This window comes from Mytilus trossulus, chromosome 9, assembly GCF_036588685.1.
Source record: "Mytilus trossulus isolate FHL-02 chromosome 9, PNRI_Mtr1.1.1.hap1, whole genome shotgun sequence".
Lineage (NCBI taxonomy): Eukaryota > Metazoa > Mollusca > Bivalvia > Mytilida > Mytilidae > Mytilus > Mytilus trossulus.
Window position 1 is genome coordinate 34481104 of NC_086381.1, and position 21078 is coordinate 34502181.

General features: G+C 31.9%; 1 protein-coding gene across 2 annotated transcripts; it reads left to right on the forward strand.

The window, feature by feature from the left end:
• Positions 1 to 479: 479 nt before the first annotated feature.
• On the forward strand, positions 480 to 14042 carry LOC134683839 (excitatory amino acid transporter 1-like). 2 transcript variants are annotated; one of them, XM_063543148.1, is made up of 11 exons: positions 480 to 682; positions 1647 to 1721; positions 3959 to 4081; positions 7102 to 7186; positions 7521 to 7563; positions 8658 to 8781; positions 9996 to 10122; positions 10716 to 10949; positions 12625 to 12819; positions 13280 to 13414; positions 13880 to 14042. In XM_063543148.1, exons 1-11 carry the CDS (start codon positions 547 to 549, stop codon positions 14016 to 14018), a joined length of 1416 nt encoding a protein of 471 aa, XP_063399218.1. In that variant the 5' UTR covers positions 480 to 546; the 3' UTR covers positions 14019 to 14042. The 2 variants fall into 2 exon arrangements, with proteins under 2 accessions (XP_063399218.1, XP_063399219.1); XM_063543149.1 differs by lacking the exon at positions 3959 to 4081.
• The last annotated feature ends 7036 nt before the right edge of the window (positions 14043 to 21078 follow it).

Here is a 21078-nt window from a genome sequence, read left to right on the forward strand (position 1 = left end):
TTTAATAACGTGCTATAACATGTATAATGAAAAATGAATAACTATAAGATAAATGAAATAATGCTCATAATCATAATAGGGAAAAACAAAAAAGCAACACTATTAGTCTACAAACGTACATAATGCATAAGAAATGAATAAAGAAGTGTCTCGACTCTCCTTACAAAAAATCTGGTCATAACACTGTGAATTATTTAGACTTCTCATATGAATTTGTATATAGTTTGTATATACCATACACTACGTAAACGCCGAAAAAAATCATATGCATTGAATTCTTCTAAATAATTAAATATCAAAATTAAGATTAAAATCAAATTGACACTAAAAAGATGCAGAAAGAGAGGGAAATACGATTATCTCTGTACAACAAACGACATATTTATTCAACTAAATGTAATATTGATTTATAAAACAATTTTAGATTACATTATGTTTGTAAGATCAATACATACATTTTTTTTATTTACAGCGTCGTTAGTGTTTATTTTTAGCTTTCGCGTGTAGTGCTGATTGTGTAATATGTTGATATCTGTTGTCTAAGATATGGCACAAAGTTGCAAGCAATGTTTGAATACTAATTTATTAGTAATTCTCACGTTACTTGGTGGAGCTATTGGTTTATCTGTGGGATTTTCTTTAAGGAAATGGACATTAACGAAAGATACTCTGCTATGGATAGGTAAATACATGTCATTATAATATTTAATCATATTTGTCTTTTGTGATTATGTCTACAGTTAATGCATTTATATTCGTCAATGAATGCTTTAAACATGTTAAAGGACTTAAAATAATAAATACTAACTGTAAGACATATTCGGTCTATAAAAATTATTTCGAAAACATGGAAAAGAAAAAAAGAAATTATTTCATTTATAAAAATTACATAGACACGAGTTCTACATGTGTTCGTACTATAGTATGTACATGTATGCTATATAGAATAACGTTTCTTGATAACGCTTAGGTGTTATATCAAATTACCGTTATGTACTGAAAGAAGAAATTTCCATTGTTCATGACCTCGATATTTAAATAAAATTTTGTGTACGGTTTATAAATGGCAACATTTCTATTTTTGGTATAAGTGTTTGAACATCGTAATGGTTAGGTTATACAATTATAATATACATGTACATAAACAATGGTTAATGAATTTAATTGTCGACAACTTATCCCGCAATACCAATGATCTATTCAAAAGGGGGAAGGGGATAGAAACTAAGGTTTTAACCATTCAGACAAAATTGAATTTGTACGCAATTAACATGTTGATTAAATTAGCATCCTGTGATTTTGTAATTAGAATTATTTTTTGTGGAGTGAAAATTGAGTTTTGTTAGACAAAAGGGAAAATTTAACTCAAAATTTACTTTTGTGACAGAAGACAAAAGTCAATTTTGTCTACACAAAAATAAACACAAAATTGAATTTTGTCATGACAAAAATGAATTTTGTGTTTATTTTTGTGGAGACAAAATTCATTATTGACTTTTGAATATGAGAGTTGTTTTCCATTAGTTCGAAGTGTTTTGAGTTTTAAGTATTGCCAATTAATTAGGGACTTTCCTTTTTGAATTTTCCTCGGAGTTCAATGTTTTTGTGATTTTACTTTTTTAGTATTTAATGAAATTCTATTTCAGGAATACTTGGGGAAATGTACATTCGTATGCTGAAAATGATGATTGTTCCTTTGATGGTTTCTTCTATAATTACAGGTAAGTAATCTTTTATGATTCCCTGTTTCAATCTGATTTTGAAAAATAAAAAAATAAATAAACAGGGAACAAACACAACCATGCGTCAAAGCAAAAAGACAACAACAAACCATTCTGACTGAAAGACAAACACCAGTCTACGAAACATTTTAAAAAATAACGACTATTCAGAAAATTGAGCTTTAAGTTCTTGACCAATTTTGACCATGACATGATAACATTCTAGTAGTTACATTTGCAAAATAAAAACACAAGGGTCTGACCAAAACAGGACAACTTATCCATTCCAATATTTATTTGAACTACCATTACGGTAGTATCTTGATAACACCTTAATGCGCAATTGGCTAAATTCTAGCGCCGGTCTTAACCAAAATCTTAGTTAAACCATTAAAATTCTATACTGATCCACGAGTAAACTACGAATTTGTTCGAACTTTCCTAATCAAACCTTGAGTAAATGAAAACAAAAACAAAGCCTGAGAAAACAAAACCCCGACTAAACAAGAATCTTTACAAATGCTTTACAATTTGTTTTGTCTTAACCGAACTGTGTATAAACTTAATCCTTGAAAAATGATTTACACAAACCCTAAGTAAACTAGAAAAATAGGTATGAAAAATAACCATGAGTAATTAGAACCCTATCTTTACTTAATCAAATGATATAGAAACCTGCCAAAATTGAACTATGAGTAAGTAAGAAACCTGTCTAAATCAAACACCGAGTAAATCAGAAATCTCTCAAACTAACCGTGAATAAACAATAAACCCGTGTTAACCAATATAAACCTGTCTTAACCAATCCCTAAGTTCACCAGAAAACTGTTGAAACACTGAATACACGAAAAACCTGTATAAACCAAACCCTGAGTACACCGAAATCCTGTTGAAACCCAATCCTCAGTAAATCAGAAATCTATCAAAACCAAACAGTGAGTTCATCAGAAACCTGTCTTAACAAGGCCACGAACATTTGTTTGCTTGCGACTGACGACGGAAGATATATAGCACAAACCTGTGCGATAGATGGCCGTATCATCGAGTTCCAGAGGATATACAATTGAAAGATTTGTGCTCATTTAGCTACATAGTCATAATTGAGCTTGCACTCGAATAACAACATTAACGGTACCAATTTTCCTGCACCAGATGCGCATTTCGACATTACATGTCTCTTCAGTGATGCTCGTGTCCAAAATATTTGAAAATCCAAAGGCTTATATAAAAGATGAAGAGCTATAATCCAAAAGGTCCAAAAAGTAAAGCCAAATTCGTAAAAGGAACCAGAGCTTTGCATGAGGGAGATATATTCCTTAATTTATAATAATTTCTAACATTTTGTAACAGCAAATTTTAATAACACAAAACAAATCCGTATTTTCATGCCAGTTCTGAAGTACTGGCTACTGGGCTGGCGATACCCTCGGGGACTAACACTCCACCAGCAGAGGCATCGACCCAGTGGTAGTAATAACATTAACGGTACCAATTTTCCTGCTCCAGATGCGCATTTCGACAATACATTTCTCTTCAGTGATGCTCGTGGCCAAAATATTTGAAAATCCAAAGGCTTATATAAAAGATGAAGAGCTATAATCCAAAAGGTCCAAAAAGTAAAGCCAAATTCGTAAAAGGAACCAGAGCTTTGCATGAGGGAGATACATTCCTTAATTCATAATAATTTCTAACATTTTGTAACAGCAAATTTTAATAACACAAAACACAAATCCGTATTTTCATGCCAGTACTGAAGTACTGGCTACTGGGCTGGTGATACCCTCGGGGACTAACAGTCCGAAGTGATTTTTTAAGTAACTATTTATATGATAAGTAAAAGTCAATGATCGGGTAAAATAAACTCCGAGATATTTATAACTAAAGGCAACACATTATTATATAAGACCGTTCTATTTACAGAAGGTTGGAAACCAAGTAGATCTTGATGTTTTGCATCTGTATAACACTTAATTTGGGTGTTGACGCAGTACAGTTATTTTGCACTTTCATAGCCTGCCTAAGATTGTTATCCCCTACACCTACGATAGTATAGCGACATTATTTTTCTGGTCTGTGCGTCCGTTCGTCCGTCTGTCCGATCCGTATGATCTTTTTAGTTTAGATTATTTAATTAGATTTTAGACCCCACTTTTATGATTCACTGAACATAGAAAATGATAGTGCGAGTGGTGCATCCTTGTACTATGGACACATTCTTGTTTGTTTTATATTTCTAGCAACAGCATCCCTCGACTTGAAAGCCAATGGTAAAATAAGTGCGGTCTGTTTGATATTTACAATGGTGTGTAATTTGCTGCCAAGTATTTTAGGTTGCATCCTTTGTGTAATAATAGAACCAGGTAAACTATGCATATAGTTAAAGAAAATAGATTATTAAAAAAAAAATGCATTTTGCCATTGTCTTTTTTTCATCAGCTAGTACTGTGTAATTCTAACTTGACAAAAAGTTAAAAATCTGTTATTTATGATTTGATTAGTTATTACAAATGCTATCATCTATGAACACTAGTAAATAAAAAAGGATATTTTCGAGAGTGACCAAGGTGGTGTAATAAATTCAATCGTAGTTGCAGAACTGTTGAATGTTAATGAAATGTACTGTGAATGGTTTGAGGTACTACAATTATATGTTTGATATACTTTAATTTCCCCCCTCATTTACATTTTGCATTTTCTTGTCATTTTGGTTTCTCGATTGTAAAGACTGGTTTACTTGCAACGTTAATTAAGTCAGTCCATAATGAAAAAGAACTTTAACATGTTTGACATAATCAAATGAGAGTAATGATTTATTTTCCAAAGTTACGGGGGAACCAATTATATGTTTAAATCCGCAACATTTTGTACATGCCTGTCCAAAGTCAGGCGTCTGTAATTCTGTTGTTGCCGTTTATAGACATAAGAAGACGTGGTTTGAGTATTTATGAGATAACTCTCCATCCAAGTCACAATTTGTTAAAGTTTACCATTTTGGATTAAAGGACGGTCTGAAACACGGAGCATTGTCTCACACCGACTAGCACGCTTTAAGGGACCCCAAAAATTACTAGTGTAAAACCATTTGAACGGTAAACCCAACTTTTTAATCAATATAAAAAACGAGAAACGAGAAACACTTATTTGCCACATCAACAAACGACAACCACTAAACATCAGTTTCCTGACTTAGGAAAAGTGCAAATGAATTCATTGGGTTTTAACGTTAAAATAGCTACCAACCTTTACCCTTACCTGAGACAATAGTGTAATATCACAACATAAAAGGATTCGGTATATCATATTTGTTTTTCATTTCTTGTTTTACACATATATCAGGTCGTTGTTTTGTTCTTTGAAAATGCTTTACATTTGTCATTACATGTATATGGTCTTTTACAACATTTTATGAGGTATGGATTTTGCTCCTTGATAAAGGCCATACGGTGACCTAGTATAGTTGTTAACTTTTTCCTCTTCTACGTCAATGGTGGAGAGTTGTCTTATTGACAACCATACCACATGTAAGTGGTATAAAAGAAGGACGAAAGATATCAGAGAGACGGTCAAACTCATTGATTGAAAAATAAACTGACAACGCCATGGCTAAAAATAAAAGCACAAGCAGATAAATAATAGTACAGAAGTCCTAACATAGACAACTAAAGACTTAGCAAAACGAACCCCATCAAAACATGAGGGTGATCTGAGGTGCTCCGGAAGGGTAAGTAGATCCTGCTTCACATATGGCACCCGTCGTGTTGCTTTTTTTATTACAAATCCGGTAAATAGTTTAATTTGGTAGCCTAAATTCGTGAAAAGGGATGGGTACTGTAGTAACAACTTAAGGCACATATGCGATATCATCTGTGAAACGGGTTTTCCATAACGGTCAACCAATTCGTGATTGCGTCCGTAAAATTTACGAAGGGATGATTTCAACTTCACCATTTTGAACTCTTGGTTTACACAGGCAAAATTTGCTCACATGAATTTCACATGAATCTCGCATGAAATTCACATGAAAAATTTTACGTGAGATTCACCTCAATCGAGCTTATACATGAAACTCACGTGAAAATTTTCATGTGAATTTCACGTGAATTGAGTTTCACGTGAAACTGATGTGAAATTTTTCACGTGAGTTTCACGTGAAATTTACAAACCAAAAAATTGATATTATTCATGATTTTAATTAAATTTGAAAATTTTGAAGATATTTGAAATACTCTATTTTAAAAGTTCGTGTGAATTTCACATGAATTTTTTTTACGTGATTTTCATGTGAAATTTCACATAAGTTTCACATTAGATTCACATGAAACTCACAAACACTGATTTCACGTTTGTTTCACGTATAAGCTCGTTTGAGGTGAAATTCACGTGAATTTCACGTGAGATTCACATGAATTAAAATTCACGTGAAATTGATGTGAGTGAAATTTGCCTGTGTAATAGCTTCCTCGAGAGCAACAATATCCTATCAAGGAAATCATGATAGGAAATTCAAGCTTTTCAATTTGGAGATAAATACTCTATATGCAGGCACTGCTGCAATGTTGCATAAATTAATTGGTACAAGAAAAGCAAAATGAGTATGTTAAATTTGATGTATGCCTTTTTGTGATTCTTCGTTACATTTGTTGTTTTTATTGTGATATTAATATGATAACACAATTTTGACTGCTGTACCCCTATTTTTGACATTTTTACTCTTTGAGTATGTTTGTTTTGTTCATACATCGTTGACAATGTAATGGAATTTCACACGACTGTCATACACGTGAGAGGTTTAGCTAGCTATAAAACAGTTCAATCCACCATTTTCTACATTAGAAAATGCCTGTACCAAGTCAGGAATATGACAGTTGTTATCCATTCGTTTGATGTGTTTGGACTTTTGATTTTGCCTTTTGATTTTGGATTTTCCTTTTTGAATTTTCCTCGGAGTTCGGTATTTTTGTGTTTTTACTTTTTTTTTTATACACAGAAATGAGACAGAATTTACTGTATCTGTGGTATCTATAGTACGACGGGATAAATTCGTTCAACAGTCACCAAAAATTGTATTATTTAGTCAGAGAACATGATCTATATGGTGGAACGTAAAGTTAAAGACATTGCTATCTTCTTATCTTTCTGTTAGCTTCTTGTCTTTCTTCCTAAGAAGTGCTTTATGAAGTCAGCCTCATAATAATAAAGAAACAAGTCGGCAAGAAGATGGGCACACTTGGTTCCCATTGGAATTCCGACAGTCTGTTAAAAAGCACCTCTGCCAAACGTAAAAAATATGGTTTGAAGAAATCAAATATATTATAGTATAACATATGCATATAGATATTTGTATAAGACTTAAATGATAAAACCTGATCATGTGTTGTAGGAAAAAGTGTCCATATATCAACAGAATTTGCAACTGTTCACGATCAAAGTACAGAAACACAGGATATATTTGCCGATCTTTTAAGGTAAACTTACTTAGTTCGAGATTGTCAATAGTTATCAAAGGTACCTGCATTAAAATTTAGTACGCCAGACGCACGTTTCGTCTACATAAGACTCATCAGTGACGCTCCTATCAAAATATTTATAAAGGTTAAGCCAAACAAGTACGAAGTTGAAGAGCATTGAGGACCCAAAATTCCAAAAAGTTGTGCCAAATAAAACTAAGGTAATCTACTCCGGGGATATAAGAAAATCCTTAGTTTTTGTCAATATGTGATCCAAATGCATTTTCTTGTGATTTTTTATTTAACTTATTTTTCAATTTGATATATTAGTATATTGTTTTTTCTTCTACAGAAATGTGTTTCCTGACAACCTTATTGTATCGACATTTGAACAGGTGAGAAGTGTATTGTTTTTATAATGTTTTCATTAAACTTACCTTGTAGTATATGCAGGTATGACACTTAAAAAATTATACGTAACCGGCTAACTAAATTTTTTTTTTTAACATAGTCCATTGTGCCAAATTTTGCTCTTTGTTTTACATGTTAGTATCACCTGATATTTGAAATGGGAAAAGACTATATATGATACCAATTTACCAGACTAAATGAGGAATATTTAAACCATAAAATGTTTTGAAGCATAACATTCGAAAACCATAAACAGAACACACAAAAGTTCTGCATTTGACTGGTGAGTTGTGATTGCAAACAAAATTGAGTATTGTAGAGGAACACTTATATCAAATGGAACACATACAACGATTTGTCCTTAAATTAACACTGTAAAAATAGCTTTTTTAAAGTATTTATATCGAAATGATCAATGACTGCCAATTCGTATTATAATAGAAAATAAACTAGTCGACAATATAGGATTAACTGGGAATGGAAACGAGAATGTGTCAAAGTAACCAAAACCCGACCAAAGAGCAGAATAAGGTCACAAATCACTGGTAGGTCTTTAACACATCGATAAAATCCCACAACCGGAAGCTGGCTTCAGCTGGACACTAAACAAAAATGTATTATACTAGTTTAGCGAAAGTTAACGTCACACTACACGCAGAAACATATAAAAGAACTAAGATAAATAACAAAAACCAAGCAAGACTAACAAAGACCAGAGGTTAATGACATGCATATGGGACAGGCGAAAAATTGCGGTGTGGTAAGATATATTTGTAAGATATGAACCCTTCCTATACCTCTAGCCAATGTCGAATGAAGAAACACAACACAATACGTTCAAATGAAACGAAATGAAAGAAGACGAAACGGGTCACAAAACACAACTCAAACACCACCAATCCCAATGAAACAACAATCAAACAATCAAACGCTTAAATTCTATGATTCCTATTCTTAAAAAACATTGTGCAGTGTCTTATCGTACCTTTAGAATAACAAACTTTTGAACATCGGTACAAAATTCTATAAAAATAAAAAAAAGCTTTGTCCTAACTTTTCTTTATCTTGCTTTTCGAAGGCACACACAAAATACAGGATTGCTGAAAGAAATCTAAGTCTAGTCAAAAATGAATCAAGCTTTATAACAATAATTAAAGAAAAAGAAAAAATACTTGGGTCTGCAAATGGTACAAATATAATTGGTAAGTATTATATATATTTTAATCTTTTTTGTTTATTTAATTGAAGCTCTATTGACTTTGTCAAAAATGAAATATTTCACACAGAATGTTATCAAATGTTGAAAAGTATATATATATTATAAATATGAAGATATTATACAAAAAACCAAAAACATTCAAGTTTAAAGATTTGAACACATACATAATGAGATGAAAATATTCATAATATTATAGTAGTATATGAAACATGAATATATATAGCAGCACAACAAATAACCTTTGTCAGTGTCGATCATTTATCAAACACTAAATACCATTCAAGAATAACATCGTGGGATTATTACACCATTGAAAGTCGTGAACTTAAAGTACAAAACTTCATCTACGAAAGGAATAAAACTAATATGACTACTTCAAATCAAAACAAACTTGAATCAATCATTTGCAAACAAAATCAAATCAAATAGTGGGATTTAACAAAATCATTTAGGAAATAAAAGAAGACTGATCGAAACGGGGTCGGAATAGTGTGTGGTTAGCAGACACAAGGCAATACGATGACCTAAAGCTGATAATTCCTGTGTCATTTGCTCATTTGTGGAGAGATGTTTCATTGGCAATCATACCACATCTTCTATATATTTCTTTCATATATGTATATAAATCGGCATAAAAACTGTTACCTTGTTAAGTATTTGACAATAGTTGTCGGTTTCGTTTTTCCATATAGTCAACATCAAATCCCTAATAAAGTAAAATACAAGCCATAAGGATAATGACAACGACAAAAAAGGAACACCAGCAAATAATCTGCATCAATATCGCATAAAGGATTTATGTTCATTACAAAGGCTCAAACCAAACAATTTTGAATAAATGTAGCAGTTTTACCGATGTTCTTTTAATATAGTTCGAGTAAGAAGACAAAAATCAAGTAAAAAATGGAGAATACAAAAAATAAACGGGAAAAGTATGGCTTTGATAGGAAAGTTAGAGATGTATGAATACGTGTAAATGTTAGGAAGTATATAACAAAAAGGGACAGAAAAAGAAAAGACAAGGTTCTTGACTCCACAAAAGCAACTTCAAAGAAAAAAATGTCATGTCTCGTACTATTGTTTTTGTTTTTGTTTTTTACAAATATATGATTACTATTATAAATTTGTAACGGAACAAACCCATTCAATTAATGGTATCCGTTGAAACTGATGTTATGTCTTACTATATGAATATAGGATTGATAATAGCAAGCAGTATATTTGGAATGGCAACCAGTGCAACAAAGGAACACGGTAAAGCCTTCTACAACTTCTTCACCTCAGCTACTTGTGTCATTCTACAGATGTTGCGATGGCTTATTTGGTAAAATGACCTTTTTCAAATAGAAATCAATACTTTGAGATTATAAACGTTAACGTCATACAGGAAAGAAATACCAATGAATCTTTGTATAGGGAAATAATTTTTTGTTTTTTTGTTTTTAGGAATTACTTTAACGTATTTCATGCTTATATTTCTTGTTGTATGCTAAGCTTAAGGTTAAAAAGTCGATTCAAAAATGGACTCATCATCATATTCACATAAGCAACTGTAACAAACAGGAAGAAAACGAACTCATATTTATATATTATATATTTAATGTTTTTTTTAAATTTTATTTGCAGATTCAATATATAGGAACAGTCATGTTAAAACAGATTCAGAATGTCGTAAAATACAATGCAAAGTCAAAGAAAATTAAAAAAAAAACACACACGCTTTTAAAACGACTCAGTATATAACGTTTTATTACTTCAGTAGCGTTCTTACCACAGTTCATGCAAAGTAGAATAACTGATTGCCTAATAATGCTAAATTTAGTGTTGACATTGTGTACAATTATGAATCTAGTTGGTGACGAATATAAGAAAATGTAGATTTATTAGTTAGTTAACATGTTCATTTTTTCCATGAAGGTTTACACCTGTTGGAGTAGCTAGTCTTCTTGCAAGGACAATAGCTAGCTCAGCAGACACAAGTGATGAGTTCCGACACCTAGGCATGTTTATAGCTACAGCCTTGCTTGGGTTTGCTTTATGGTCGTTAGCAGTTGTTCCATTGGTTTATTTCATCATTTACAGATCAAATCCATTCCGTTTTCTCTTCACACTGGTTGAACCAGTCTTAATAACTTTTGCAACAAGTAGCACGTAAGTATGAACTGCTGAATCTAGAAAAAACTAAAATAACTAAAATAAAGAATGAACTCTGAGGCAAATTCAAAACGGAAAGTCAAATGTGAAATCAAAAGCTCAAACACATCAAACGAATAGACAAAAACTGTCGTATAGACGTGTTCTTATATAGAAAATGATGGATTAAACCTGGTTTTAAAGCTAGCTAAACCTGTCACTTGGTTTGTTTTAGCTAGCTAAAACTCTCACTTGGAAAAAAAGATAGTATTTGAAACTTTTTCCTCCAATGACAGTTTTGGTAGAGCCTGATAAGATTATAAATTGGAAATATATTTTCCCATTATTTTACTTTTACTTTAACTGTTCAAACGTAGAAACAAATATCCTTACATTATGAAAAAAAACCTTGACTTTATATTATTTCATTTATCACTTTCTTTATATGCTGTAATTGTTTGTGATCAACCATATGCATATGTTTTATTTTAAAATTTAAAAAGCTTATTGCTCTAGGCACTATTATAATGTGTCAATAAAACATTCGTTTGATGAACAAAATACCTACATACACTTTATATCTATGAATATGTAGTACCATCATTGCATATATATGGCTATCTTTTTATACATAAAACACATATATATTCAAATCTCTAGCCAATTTAGATGAGTTGATAAAATATCAATGAATATTAATGTCTTGATTTGTACTAAAAATAAAAACATAAAACAAAGGCTTTTCCCTTTAAAAGAGAAAATAGAAAAAACAGGTCATCTGCTTTGTTGTTTGATAAAGCAGCCAGGTCACATGTTCTTTTTTTCGAGGTTGTATTAAATTGGCCATTTTTATATAAAGATTTGATTTTCATGGTAAATAATTTGAAATTAGACGCTTGATAGGACGGTTATATTGAGGTATTTGTGTATCGTTATCTTGCTGTCCCATAATTAAATGAAATTTTAACAAATTATAGCGTACATCGACCTATAATGGTTTACTTTTTTAGATTGTTATTTGGATGGAAGGTGGTCTCATTGGCACTCACACCGCATCTTCCGATATCTATATAGATCTTTATTACGATATAAGGTTGCAAATGTAGTACGCATAAACGAATTTACGTTTGTCCAATTGACTTTTCAACAACATTCAGGATCTTCGCTTATTACGCATAAAGCTTCTGTAACCCTTTTGTTTAGTTACTACTCTTATCATTAACAGTTTTTATCCAGTGCAAGCAATTCATATGTTTCAAATATTCAGGAGATAATTTCTTACAGAGGCTGTTCATTTGGAATTCAATAAAATGAACATATTACGTACAGATATACGGGATATATAAATGCACAGCAACATTCGAACTAAGTGGAAACGATGAGTTCGATTCAAGGGATTGGAATAAATAACCAGAAGTTAAAATTTAGACAAGGCTTTTTGACTGTTTCAAGTCAAAATGTCCGCCCCTCTCAATATTATCACATTTTTATCGGCTGTTCAAGTTTCCACCTTTAATTCGGCGATCGTGGTTTCAATTGTTTATGCTCCTAATTGGATGGGAAAACTTGCTAACGGCAAACAACAATCAATCTATTATCCATAAAACTTATTCAAGGAAGACGATTAATATGTTATATTACACTGAATGTCGGCACAGTAAATCAGACGAAAAAGATGATGCTTTTTTTTCAGAGCCATTGCAATGCCAGAAACATTGCACAGCTTGGAAGTGATAAACAAACTAGACAAAAGAGTTACCAGGTTTGTCGTGCCATTATCGGCCTCTATAGGTAGGAGTGGCACATGTCTTTATATCAGCATATCATGTTTGTTTGTTGTACAACTAGTTGGAATGGAACTAACATTTACAAGACTTGCCCTAGTATGGTAAGAAGTTGTATAATACAATTGCTCTCCATAAACATACAGGTGAAAATAAAAACCCAATTATATTCTTTTAAAATATATATTTTTTACTTCCAAGAAAGGTTACCACTATTTCCCAGAATTTATAAATTGATAAATCGATTTGTTCTTAGGTCTATCTGAGAACTGTTAGTGAATACGTATACGTAATAATATTAGGTATCAGTGATCAAACAGAATTTCATTGTATTTATTTGTGATCTCCATTGCCTTAGAGCATATAATGGCTAAAATGGTTATGTTAACACATATTAAAAGGCAACCAATATTTACCGATGTTCGAATAAAATGGAATGAAAAAAAAATATATCTTGTCATTTTGTTGTCTAAAAAAGCATTGAATTGTTACAATTTTTAAATCATTTTGTTTTTAAATTGATTAAATGCATTTCTTGGTTATGTTCGAGATCTTAATTTGCAGTATTTTATCAACGATATCAGCATTAGCTAACCCACCTGTAACTGGTGCCAGTCTTGTCAATATAATCATCATACTAACAGCATTAGATATACCACCAGAGGCGGCTTCCTTATTATATGCATTTGATTGGCTATTGTAAGTAAAATACTAGTAATTAGAGTAAGGATATGCAGCACGACTGCCAATGAGGCAACTATGAACCACAAAAGGGAAGCGATATAAAAAAAAACTTCAGATAGATCGTTATGTGACCTTCAACAGTAAACACGACAAAGAACATTATCACCTAAATAACGGACTCTGACATATCATAATGAGAAGCAATTCAAAAGTGAAACGTTAGGTCAACAAAAGAATCATCAGTGACGCTCAAATACAAAAGTTTAACGCAAAATAAGAGCTTAGACCTCGAAAACATCGAACGCCGAAAATCAAAAACAAAATCACAATTCTGAAGTAGACAAAACTGTGAACTAACATCTCAGCAATTGTTTATTCACAGTCGTTTTCATATACGATGTAAACAATTCAAGTTTTTTCTTTTTCTGTGGATTATTGTTTAATATTTATACTTTACTTGGGATACATTTTATTTTGTAGAGACAGATGTAGATCAATAACCAATCTATTTTCACATGCTCTTTGTGTTGTTGTCACTTATGAACTGAGTAAATCGGCATTGTCTGAAGATAATCAAGAAGTCACAGAACATATATTAAACACAGAGATAACAATTTAAATTATGTCTTTTTTTATTATTGAATAAAACAAAAATAATGAAAACCTATATATTTTTATTTTATTTTTAAGTCAAAATATCTATCTTATAGTAAATAGGGCAGCAGGATTTCATATAATTTTTTAAGCTTGCTTTTAGACAGCAATATGTGATTCTCAGGGTTATCATAATATATAGAAACAATATGCTTGCACAACGTTAACGGAAGTATTAAAATAATGTAACCAAAGTTCAAGACCAAATGTCACTTAAAAAGCAGTCAGGAAAAAATATCTGTGTGATATTTCTGACGATCCGATTACAGATTTAAAGGACAAAATAAATAGTGAAGAGAACAGCACAAGTGATTATGTTTGAACCGAGGGAAACAAAATGAAAATGTTATTTGAAACTTTTACCGACAGTGATGGTAGCAGTAATCCCTGATGATCACACATTTTTATTTACTTTACGTATCACCTTCGTTATCATGTGTATGTGCTGTATTAATTTTGTTTTTAAAAAAACCCATCCGCATATTATTTAATTTTAAATTAATAAGCTATCTTCCCTAGGCGCTTGATTATATGTACATATAAAACTATGATTGATGATAAAGACAGACATACGTAGACCTACTTACTATGTGTTCTTATCACTGCATATATATACGAACACAATGTTTGACATTAGCTCCTAAATTGTCAGATCATTTAGCAAGGTTAGATGTTTCATACCAACAATGAATATATACAAGTCATAACCTTAGATGTTTAATAACATCAATGAATATATGCAAGTCAATGAATATATGCAAGTCATAGACCTTAGATGTTTAATAAGATCAATGAATATATGCAAGTCATAGACTTTAGATGTTTAATAAGATCAATGAATATATACAAGTCATAAACCTTAGATGTTTAATAAGATCAATGAATATATGCAAGTCATAGACTTGTTGGTGACCTTCTGCTGTTGTTCTATGGTAGGGTTGTTGTCTCTTTGACATATTCCCCATTTCCATTCTCAATTTCATAATTATTTTTCTTGTATTAAAATTAATCTCTTTACCTTTAATTTGAGAAGGTTTGTAAGATTCAGGAATATTAATAAGAATGAAATGCTCATTTCCTGCGATGTTTTGGGAAGTAAATAGGAAAGGGTGTTTTCACCAGGCGTTCCCAATTGACGTTTTTCTTTTTATGACGATAACATCTCCATGGTAAATATTGTGACAGTAAGAAAATATCTTTCTTTGACGTACTTTCTATGTTATTGTCTTGCGGTTCCCTTGGTATGAAACAACTACTTTTATTGATAATTGAGCAAATCATCACCTTATATATCTGTATTACAATTCAAGTGTCGCACTTGCAGTAATCATATACGAAATTATGTTTGTTCACGTGTCTTACAGTCATTGGAGTATACCCAAAGTAGCTATTAACCACGCAAACTACTGATGTAAATGCATCCCATTTTTATTGGAAAATATTAAATAGTTTTTATAGATTTTAACAAGAAAAGAAAAACGTTTGTCGATGATGTAACTACATTTCCGGTTATATTTTGTGAAAGATGATGAAAGGACCAACATAGGTCTGCAGTATTATACCTCTACCACACAGAACAGGTATATAGAGATTAACAAGTTCGTCCGTTCATGCGGATGGTAATAGAAGAACTACTTGACCAAGTCATTTCAATTTTTAACACAATGCAATGGACCAATTGGGTAGTTTTGACATTTACTCTCCGAACACATGCAATTTATAGAGTGTTCTATTTTTTTTTTCAGAGTTTTGTCACTTTGTTACTTTTACAGTTGGATTTGCATCGGTTTCCAAATGATCATGATCATAAACATTTTTTTTAGAAAAGAAAGGCGAAAAATACCAGAGAGATATTCAAACTCATAGATAAAAAAAAAACCGACAACGTCATGGTTAAAAAAAAGAAAGAAAAAAAAAAACCCAGACAAACAAAAAAATAACAGTACACAAGACACACCTTAGAAACTTCAGATTAGCCAATACGAACCCAACAAAAAACGTGGGAGATCTCAAGTGCTCTGGAAGGGGTAAGCAGATCCGGCTTAAAAGATTTGAAACATCAATACAATTTTATGGACCAACAAAATACAGATCAATGTCGAACAAGATATGATGATTTTGATATTTAGTGTAATATTGTCCATTAAGTGTTATATTTAACATTGCCATAAAAGCGCGAGGTTTGGTTAGCCACAAAACCAGGTTCAATCCCACCATTTTTACACGACCGCAAATTTTGAAAAAATTTTCGTCGTATATTGCTATCACGTTGGCGTCGTCGTCGTCGTCGTCGTCGTCGTCGTCGTCGTCCGAATACTTTTAGTTTTCGCACTCTAACTTTAGTAAAAGTGAATATAAATCTATAAAATTTTATAACAAGGTTTATGACCACAAAAGGAAGGTTGGTATTGATTTTGGGAGTTTTGGTCCCAACATTTTAGGAATTAGGGGCCAAAAAGGGCCCAAATAAGCATTTTCTTGGTTTTCGCACTATAACTTTAGTTTAAGTTAATAGAAATCTATGAAATTTTGACACAAGGTTTATGACCACAAAAGAAAGGTTGGGATTGATTTTGGGAGTTTTGGTTTAAACAGTGTATGAATTAGGGGCCAAAAAAGGGCCCAAATAAGCATTATTCTTGGTTTTCGCACAATAACTTTAGTTTAAGTAAATAGAAAATAATGAAATTTAAACACAATGTATATGACCACAAAAGGAAGGTTGGTATTGATTTTGGGAGTTTAGGTCCCAACAGTTTAGGAATTAGGGGCCAAAAAGGGACCCAAATAAGCATTTTTCTTGGTTTTCGCACTATAACTTTAGTATAAGTAAATAGAAATCTATGAAATTTAAACACAAGATTTATGACCATAAAAGGAAGGTTGGTAATGATTTTGGGAGTTTTGGTCCCAACAGTTTAGGAATAAGGGGCCCAAAGGGTCCAAAATTAAACTTTGTTTGATTTCATCAAAATTGAATAATTGGGGTTCTTTGATATGCCCAATCTAACTGTGTATGTAGATTTTTAACTTTTGGTCCCGTTTTCAAATTGGTCTACATTAAGGTCCAAAGGGTCCAAAATTAAACTTCGTTTGATTTTGACAAAAAATTAATCGGTTGGGTTCTTTGATATGCTGAATCTAAATATGTACTTAGATTCTTGATTATCGGCCCAGTTTTCAAGTTGGTCCAAATCGGGGTCCAAAATTAAACTTTGTTTGATTTCATCAAAAATTGAATAAATGGGGTTCTTTGATATGCCAAATCTAACTGTGTATGTGGATTCCTCATTTTTGGTCTTGTTTTCAAATTGGTCTACGTTAAAGTCCAAACGGTCCAAAATTAAACTTAGTTTGATTTTAACAAAAATTGAAATCTTAGGGTTCTTAGATTTTTGATTATGGACCCAGTTTTCAAGTTGGTCCAAATCAGGATCTAAAATTATTATATTAAGTTTTGTGCAATAGCAAGTCTTTTCAATTGCACAGTATTGCGCAATGGCAAGAAATATCTTATTGCAAAATATTGTGAAATAGCAATTTTGTTTTTAATTAGAGTTATCTTTCTTTGTCCAGAATAGTAAGCAAGAAATATCTAATTGTAAGATTTTTTTTTATTTGGAGTTATCTTTCTTTGTCCAGAATCAACTTAAATCTTTGTTATATATACAATATACAATGTATATTCACTTTTTACTACCAACTGATAAATTAAAATAATCCTTACCATTCAGTGATAACAAGCAGTTTTTTTACATCTTAATATTTTATGATGTATTTAAATGAGTAGTAATTGTTGCAAACTCCGTTAGAAATTTTAATTGAGATTAGTTTTGGAATAAGGGAAAGGGGGATGTGATTAAAAAAATTGGGTTCAATTTTCTCATTTGAAATTTCATAATTAAAAAGAAAATTTCTTCAAACATTTTTTTGAGAGGAATAATATTCAACAGCATAGTGAATTGCTCTAAGAGAAAACAAAAATTTTAATTTCATTAGAACACATTCATTCTGTGTCAGAAACCTATGCTGTGTCAACTATTTAATCACAATCCAAATTTAGAGCTGAATCCAGCTTCAATGTTATGTCCATACTTGCCCCAACCGTTCAGGGTTCAACCTCTGCGGTCGTATAAAGCTACGCCCTGCGGAGCATCTGGTTTTTAAATGTCCTGTACACATACGAGAAAATGGAAGATTTTATTTTAGAGTTCGTTTCTGTGTGTGTGTTACATTGTCGTTGTTTTTTGGTTGCACTTTAAGTTAGTGTCTCTGCTGTTTCGTTGTTTTCCTAATATAGTTGATGTGATTCCCTCGGTTTTATGTTGTAACCCGGATTTATTTTCACTCAATCGATTTATGACTTTCGAACAGCGGTATGCTACCGTTACCGTTATTTACTGTTATACAGTTACACCCTTGGTTACTTTAAACTTTTGAACTTTTGTTGGTTCCGAAAGTTGATGTCCGCGTGCAAATATCTGACTTCAATGAACCAGTTGTATGTTTACATTTGGTGTAGTTATCATCGTGCTTTGGTTACCCCTGTGAAATTTGAAAGGTCTTCGTTTTGAAATCGGTATAAATCTGTTATCCCTTTTAGCGTATAGTGTAAGTTAGGTCTTTAGATGATTTTTTATACTCTGTAAAGTTAAAAGATATTTCGTCCTGCAATTTAAAATTTGACTAACTGTTCTTCAACATTCGGATCATGAGACAACATCAAATGTTAATCCTTCAGATACGGAAATGATCATATGGTTTATGAACTTAAATTTGTTTTTAAATGTTCATTTCTAGATATTAATAAGTATAATCATACTGTTTCGTAACCAGTCGAATGTGAATTTCTAGCTGAAACTTTTATCTATATCGCCCTTCTTTTAATCTTTTAAAAAAAATGGCAGCATGATGAAAGAAAACTAACAGCAAGGAACAGACAAAACCAGTCAACGAACCCCTACAGAGAATTCCAGAAATTGAGCAATAAACCAGATGCTCGCAGGGAGTAGCTTTATGCGACCGCAGAGGTCGAACCCAAAACGGTTAGGGGAAGTATGGACACAACATATAAGCTTGATACAGTTCTGAATTTGGATTGTGATTAAATAGTTGACTCAGCATAGGTTTCTGACACGGAATGAATGTGGTCTAATGAAGTTATTTTTTTTTGCTTTTGATTTCTGTTTACTTATACTAAAGTTATTATCCGGAAACCATCCGTCTTCGGACGACGCTGACGACGACAACGACGACGACAACGACATAATAGCAATCATATTATTTTTTGGCGGTCGTATAAAAACGAATTCAAACTGACTTCACCGGGTCATCAATTGAAAAACGTAAAAAAGTCAAACAAATCAAGAAAGACACTTCACAGAAAAATAAAGATTGAGCAACACGAACCCCTCTTAAACCAGATATGAACGTATGGGCTGCGTGATCGACACCAGCTCTACATGCGGTATCCGACATGTTGCTCGTGCATGTACCAATCCGACGATAAGACTCATTCTGTTCTGTTGCAGAAAACGCTAGCTTCTATTGCAGAGGCAAAAATATACTTCTTTCAAAGATTTAATCATTATTATATTAATTAGCTATAGGAGATAAGGTAAATAAAATCAGAAAAATGTGTTAACAACTGTTGGTCAATATAAAGTCATCAACAATTGATCAAATCCGAATATATAGTAAGATATAAAAGTCCCTGTCACGACAAAAGGTGAAACAATTAAAAAGAGAACATCAACTGACTAAAATAGAACAGTGGCAGAAAAGAAAACATGGCAGAACAACTTCCGAATTTTATGCTAACGAATTTTGACATATACTCACGTAATGTGGTTATTGTTAAACATATTGTGAGCGCTCAACTCTCCATAACCTGTGATATTAGTGTTACATCGTAAAATAGGAATGACAAGTATAATATCAGTTGAAAAAAGCATTACCTCGAACAAAAATCCTGATCTGAAAATCACAGTGACGGAAAGCTGGTTTAGAGCCAATTTCACCCAATCAACAAGTTTTCTAAGACTGGAATGTCAATCAGCAAAATTCATCTACATTGTCACCTTTTATGTAAAACTCTTTTGAGAATGACAATATTTTATGTAGCATTCAGAGGATGGAATATTAACCTGCATACAGACAACACAGACAATGGGACAGGGGAATATAGTGAAAATATGCAAGTTTCAATTGTATTTATACCTAAAATAGCGAGAGAGCGAACTTATTGAATATATCAGAATCACTATAAAATTTCGCATTTCTGTGTACAAATCTTTTCATACATACAGTATGCATACAAATAAACTCATCATAGATACCACGACTAAATTGGTACTACGCCAGATGCGCGTTTCGCCTACAAAAGACTCATCAGTGACGCTTCATGGCTTGAATCCAAAAAAGTTTAAAAGGTTGACAAATCAACTAACAGTTTTAATATGAGAAATTATGTTTATTGTGCATATTTTATTATGTTTATAATGATAATTAACAAAATATAATTGGTCTAGGTATAAAAATAGTAAAGTAACATGAGCACAGTCAGCCAACAAAACAACCTGTCTACTATTACCTCTTACCCAGTCAGAGAAAACAAATCTACTTAAATCGATCTCTTCGTTTAATTCTCAATTGTTTGTTTTCTGATTTTCTTCCAGAGGAAATATCTCATAAACATTTATTTGAATACTTAACTTTGTGTGATCATATCACATGCATCAATTTTGCAGGCGTAAAGATCATGCTTATTCTATTATGCAATATGTGCACTTTTCGTATATTCTAAAGAGATGAAAACTAAAAAAAAATCATATATTCATCAATCGAAATTTTTACAATACAAAATTTATATCATAAAATCAACTTTGAATATATTACCAGAACCTTAAAAGTTTAAATCAATTTAGCTTTCTTTAATATTGCACTAAAGGCAATCGGAAATTTAAATTTTATCAAAAATACTTTTTTTCTATCCCTTTGACTGCAAACTTAGTATGGAATTTACG

Coding starts and splice junctions, on each gene's coding strand:
- LOC134683839 (XM_063543148.1), top strand. CDS start 547: ATGGCACAAAGTTGCAAGCAATGTTTGAATACTAATTTATTAGTAATT. Junction 683..1,646: donor AGATACTCTGCTATGGATAG/GTAAATACATGT, acceptor ATTCTATTTCAG/GAATACTTGGGGAAATGTAC. Junction 13,415..13,879: donor TATGCATTTGATTGGCTATT/GTAAGTAAAATA, acceptor TTTATTTTGTAG/AGACAGATGTAGATCAATAA.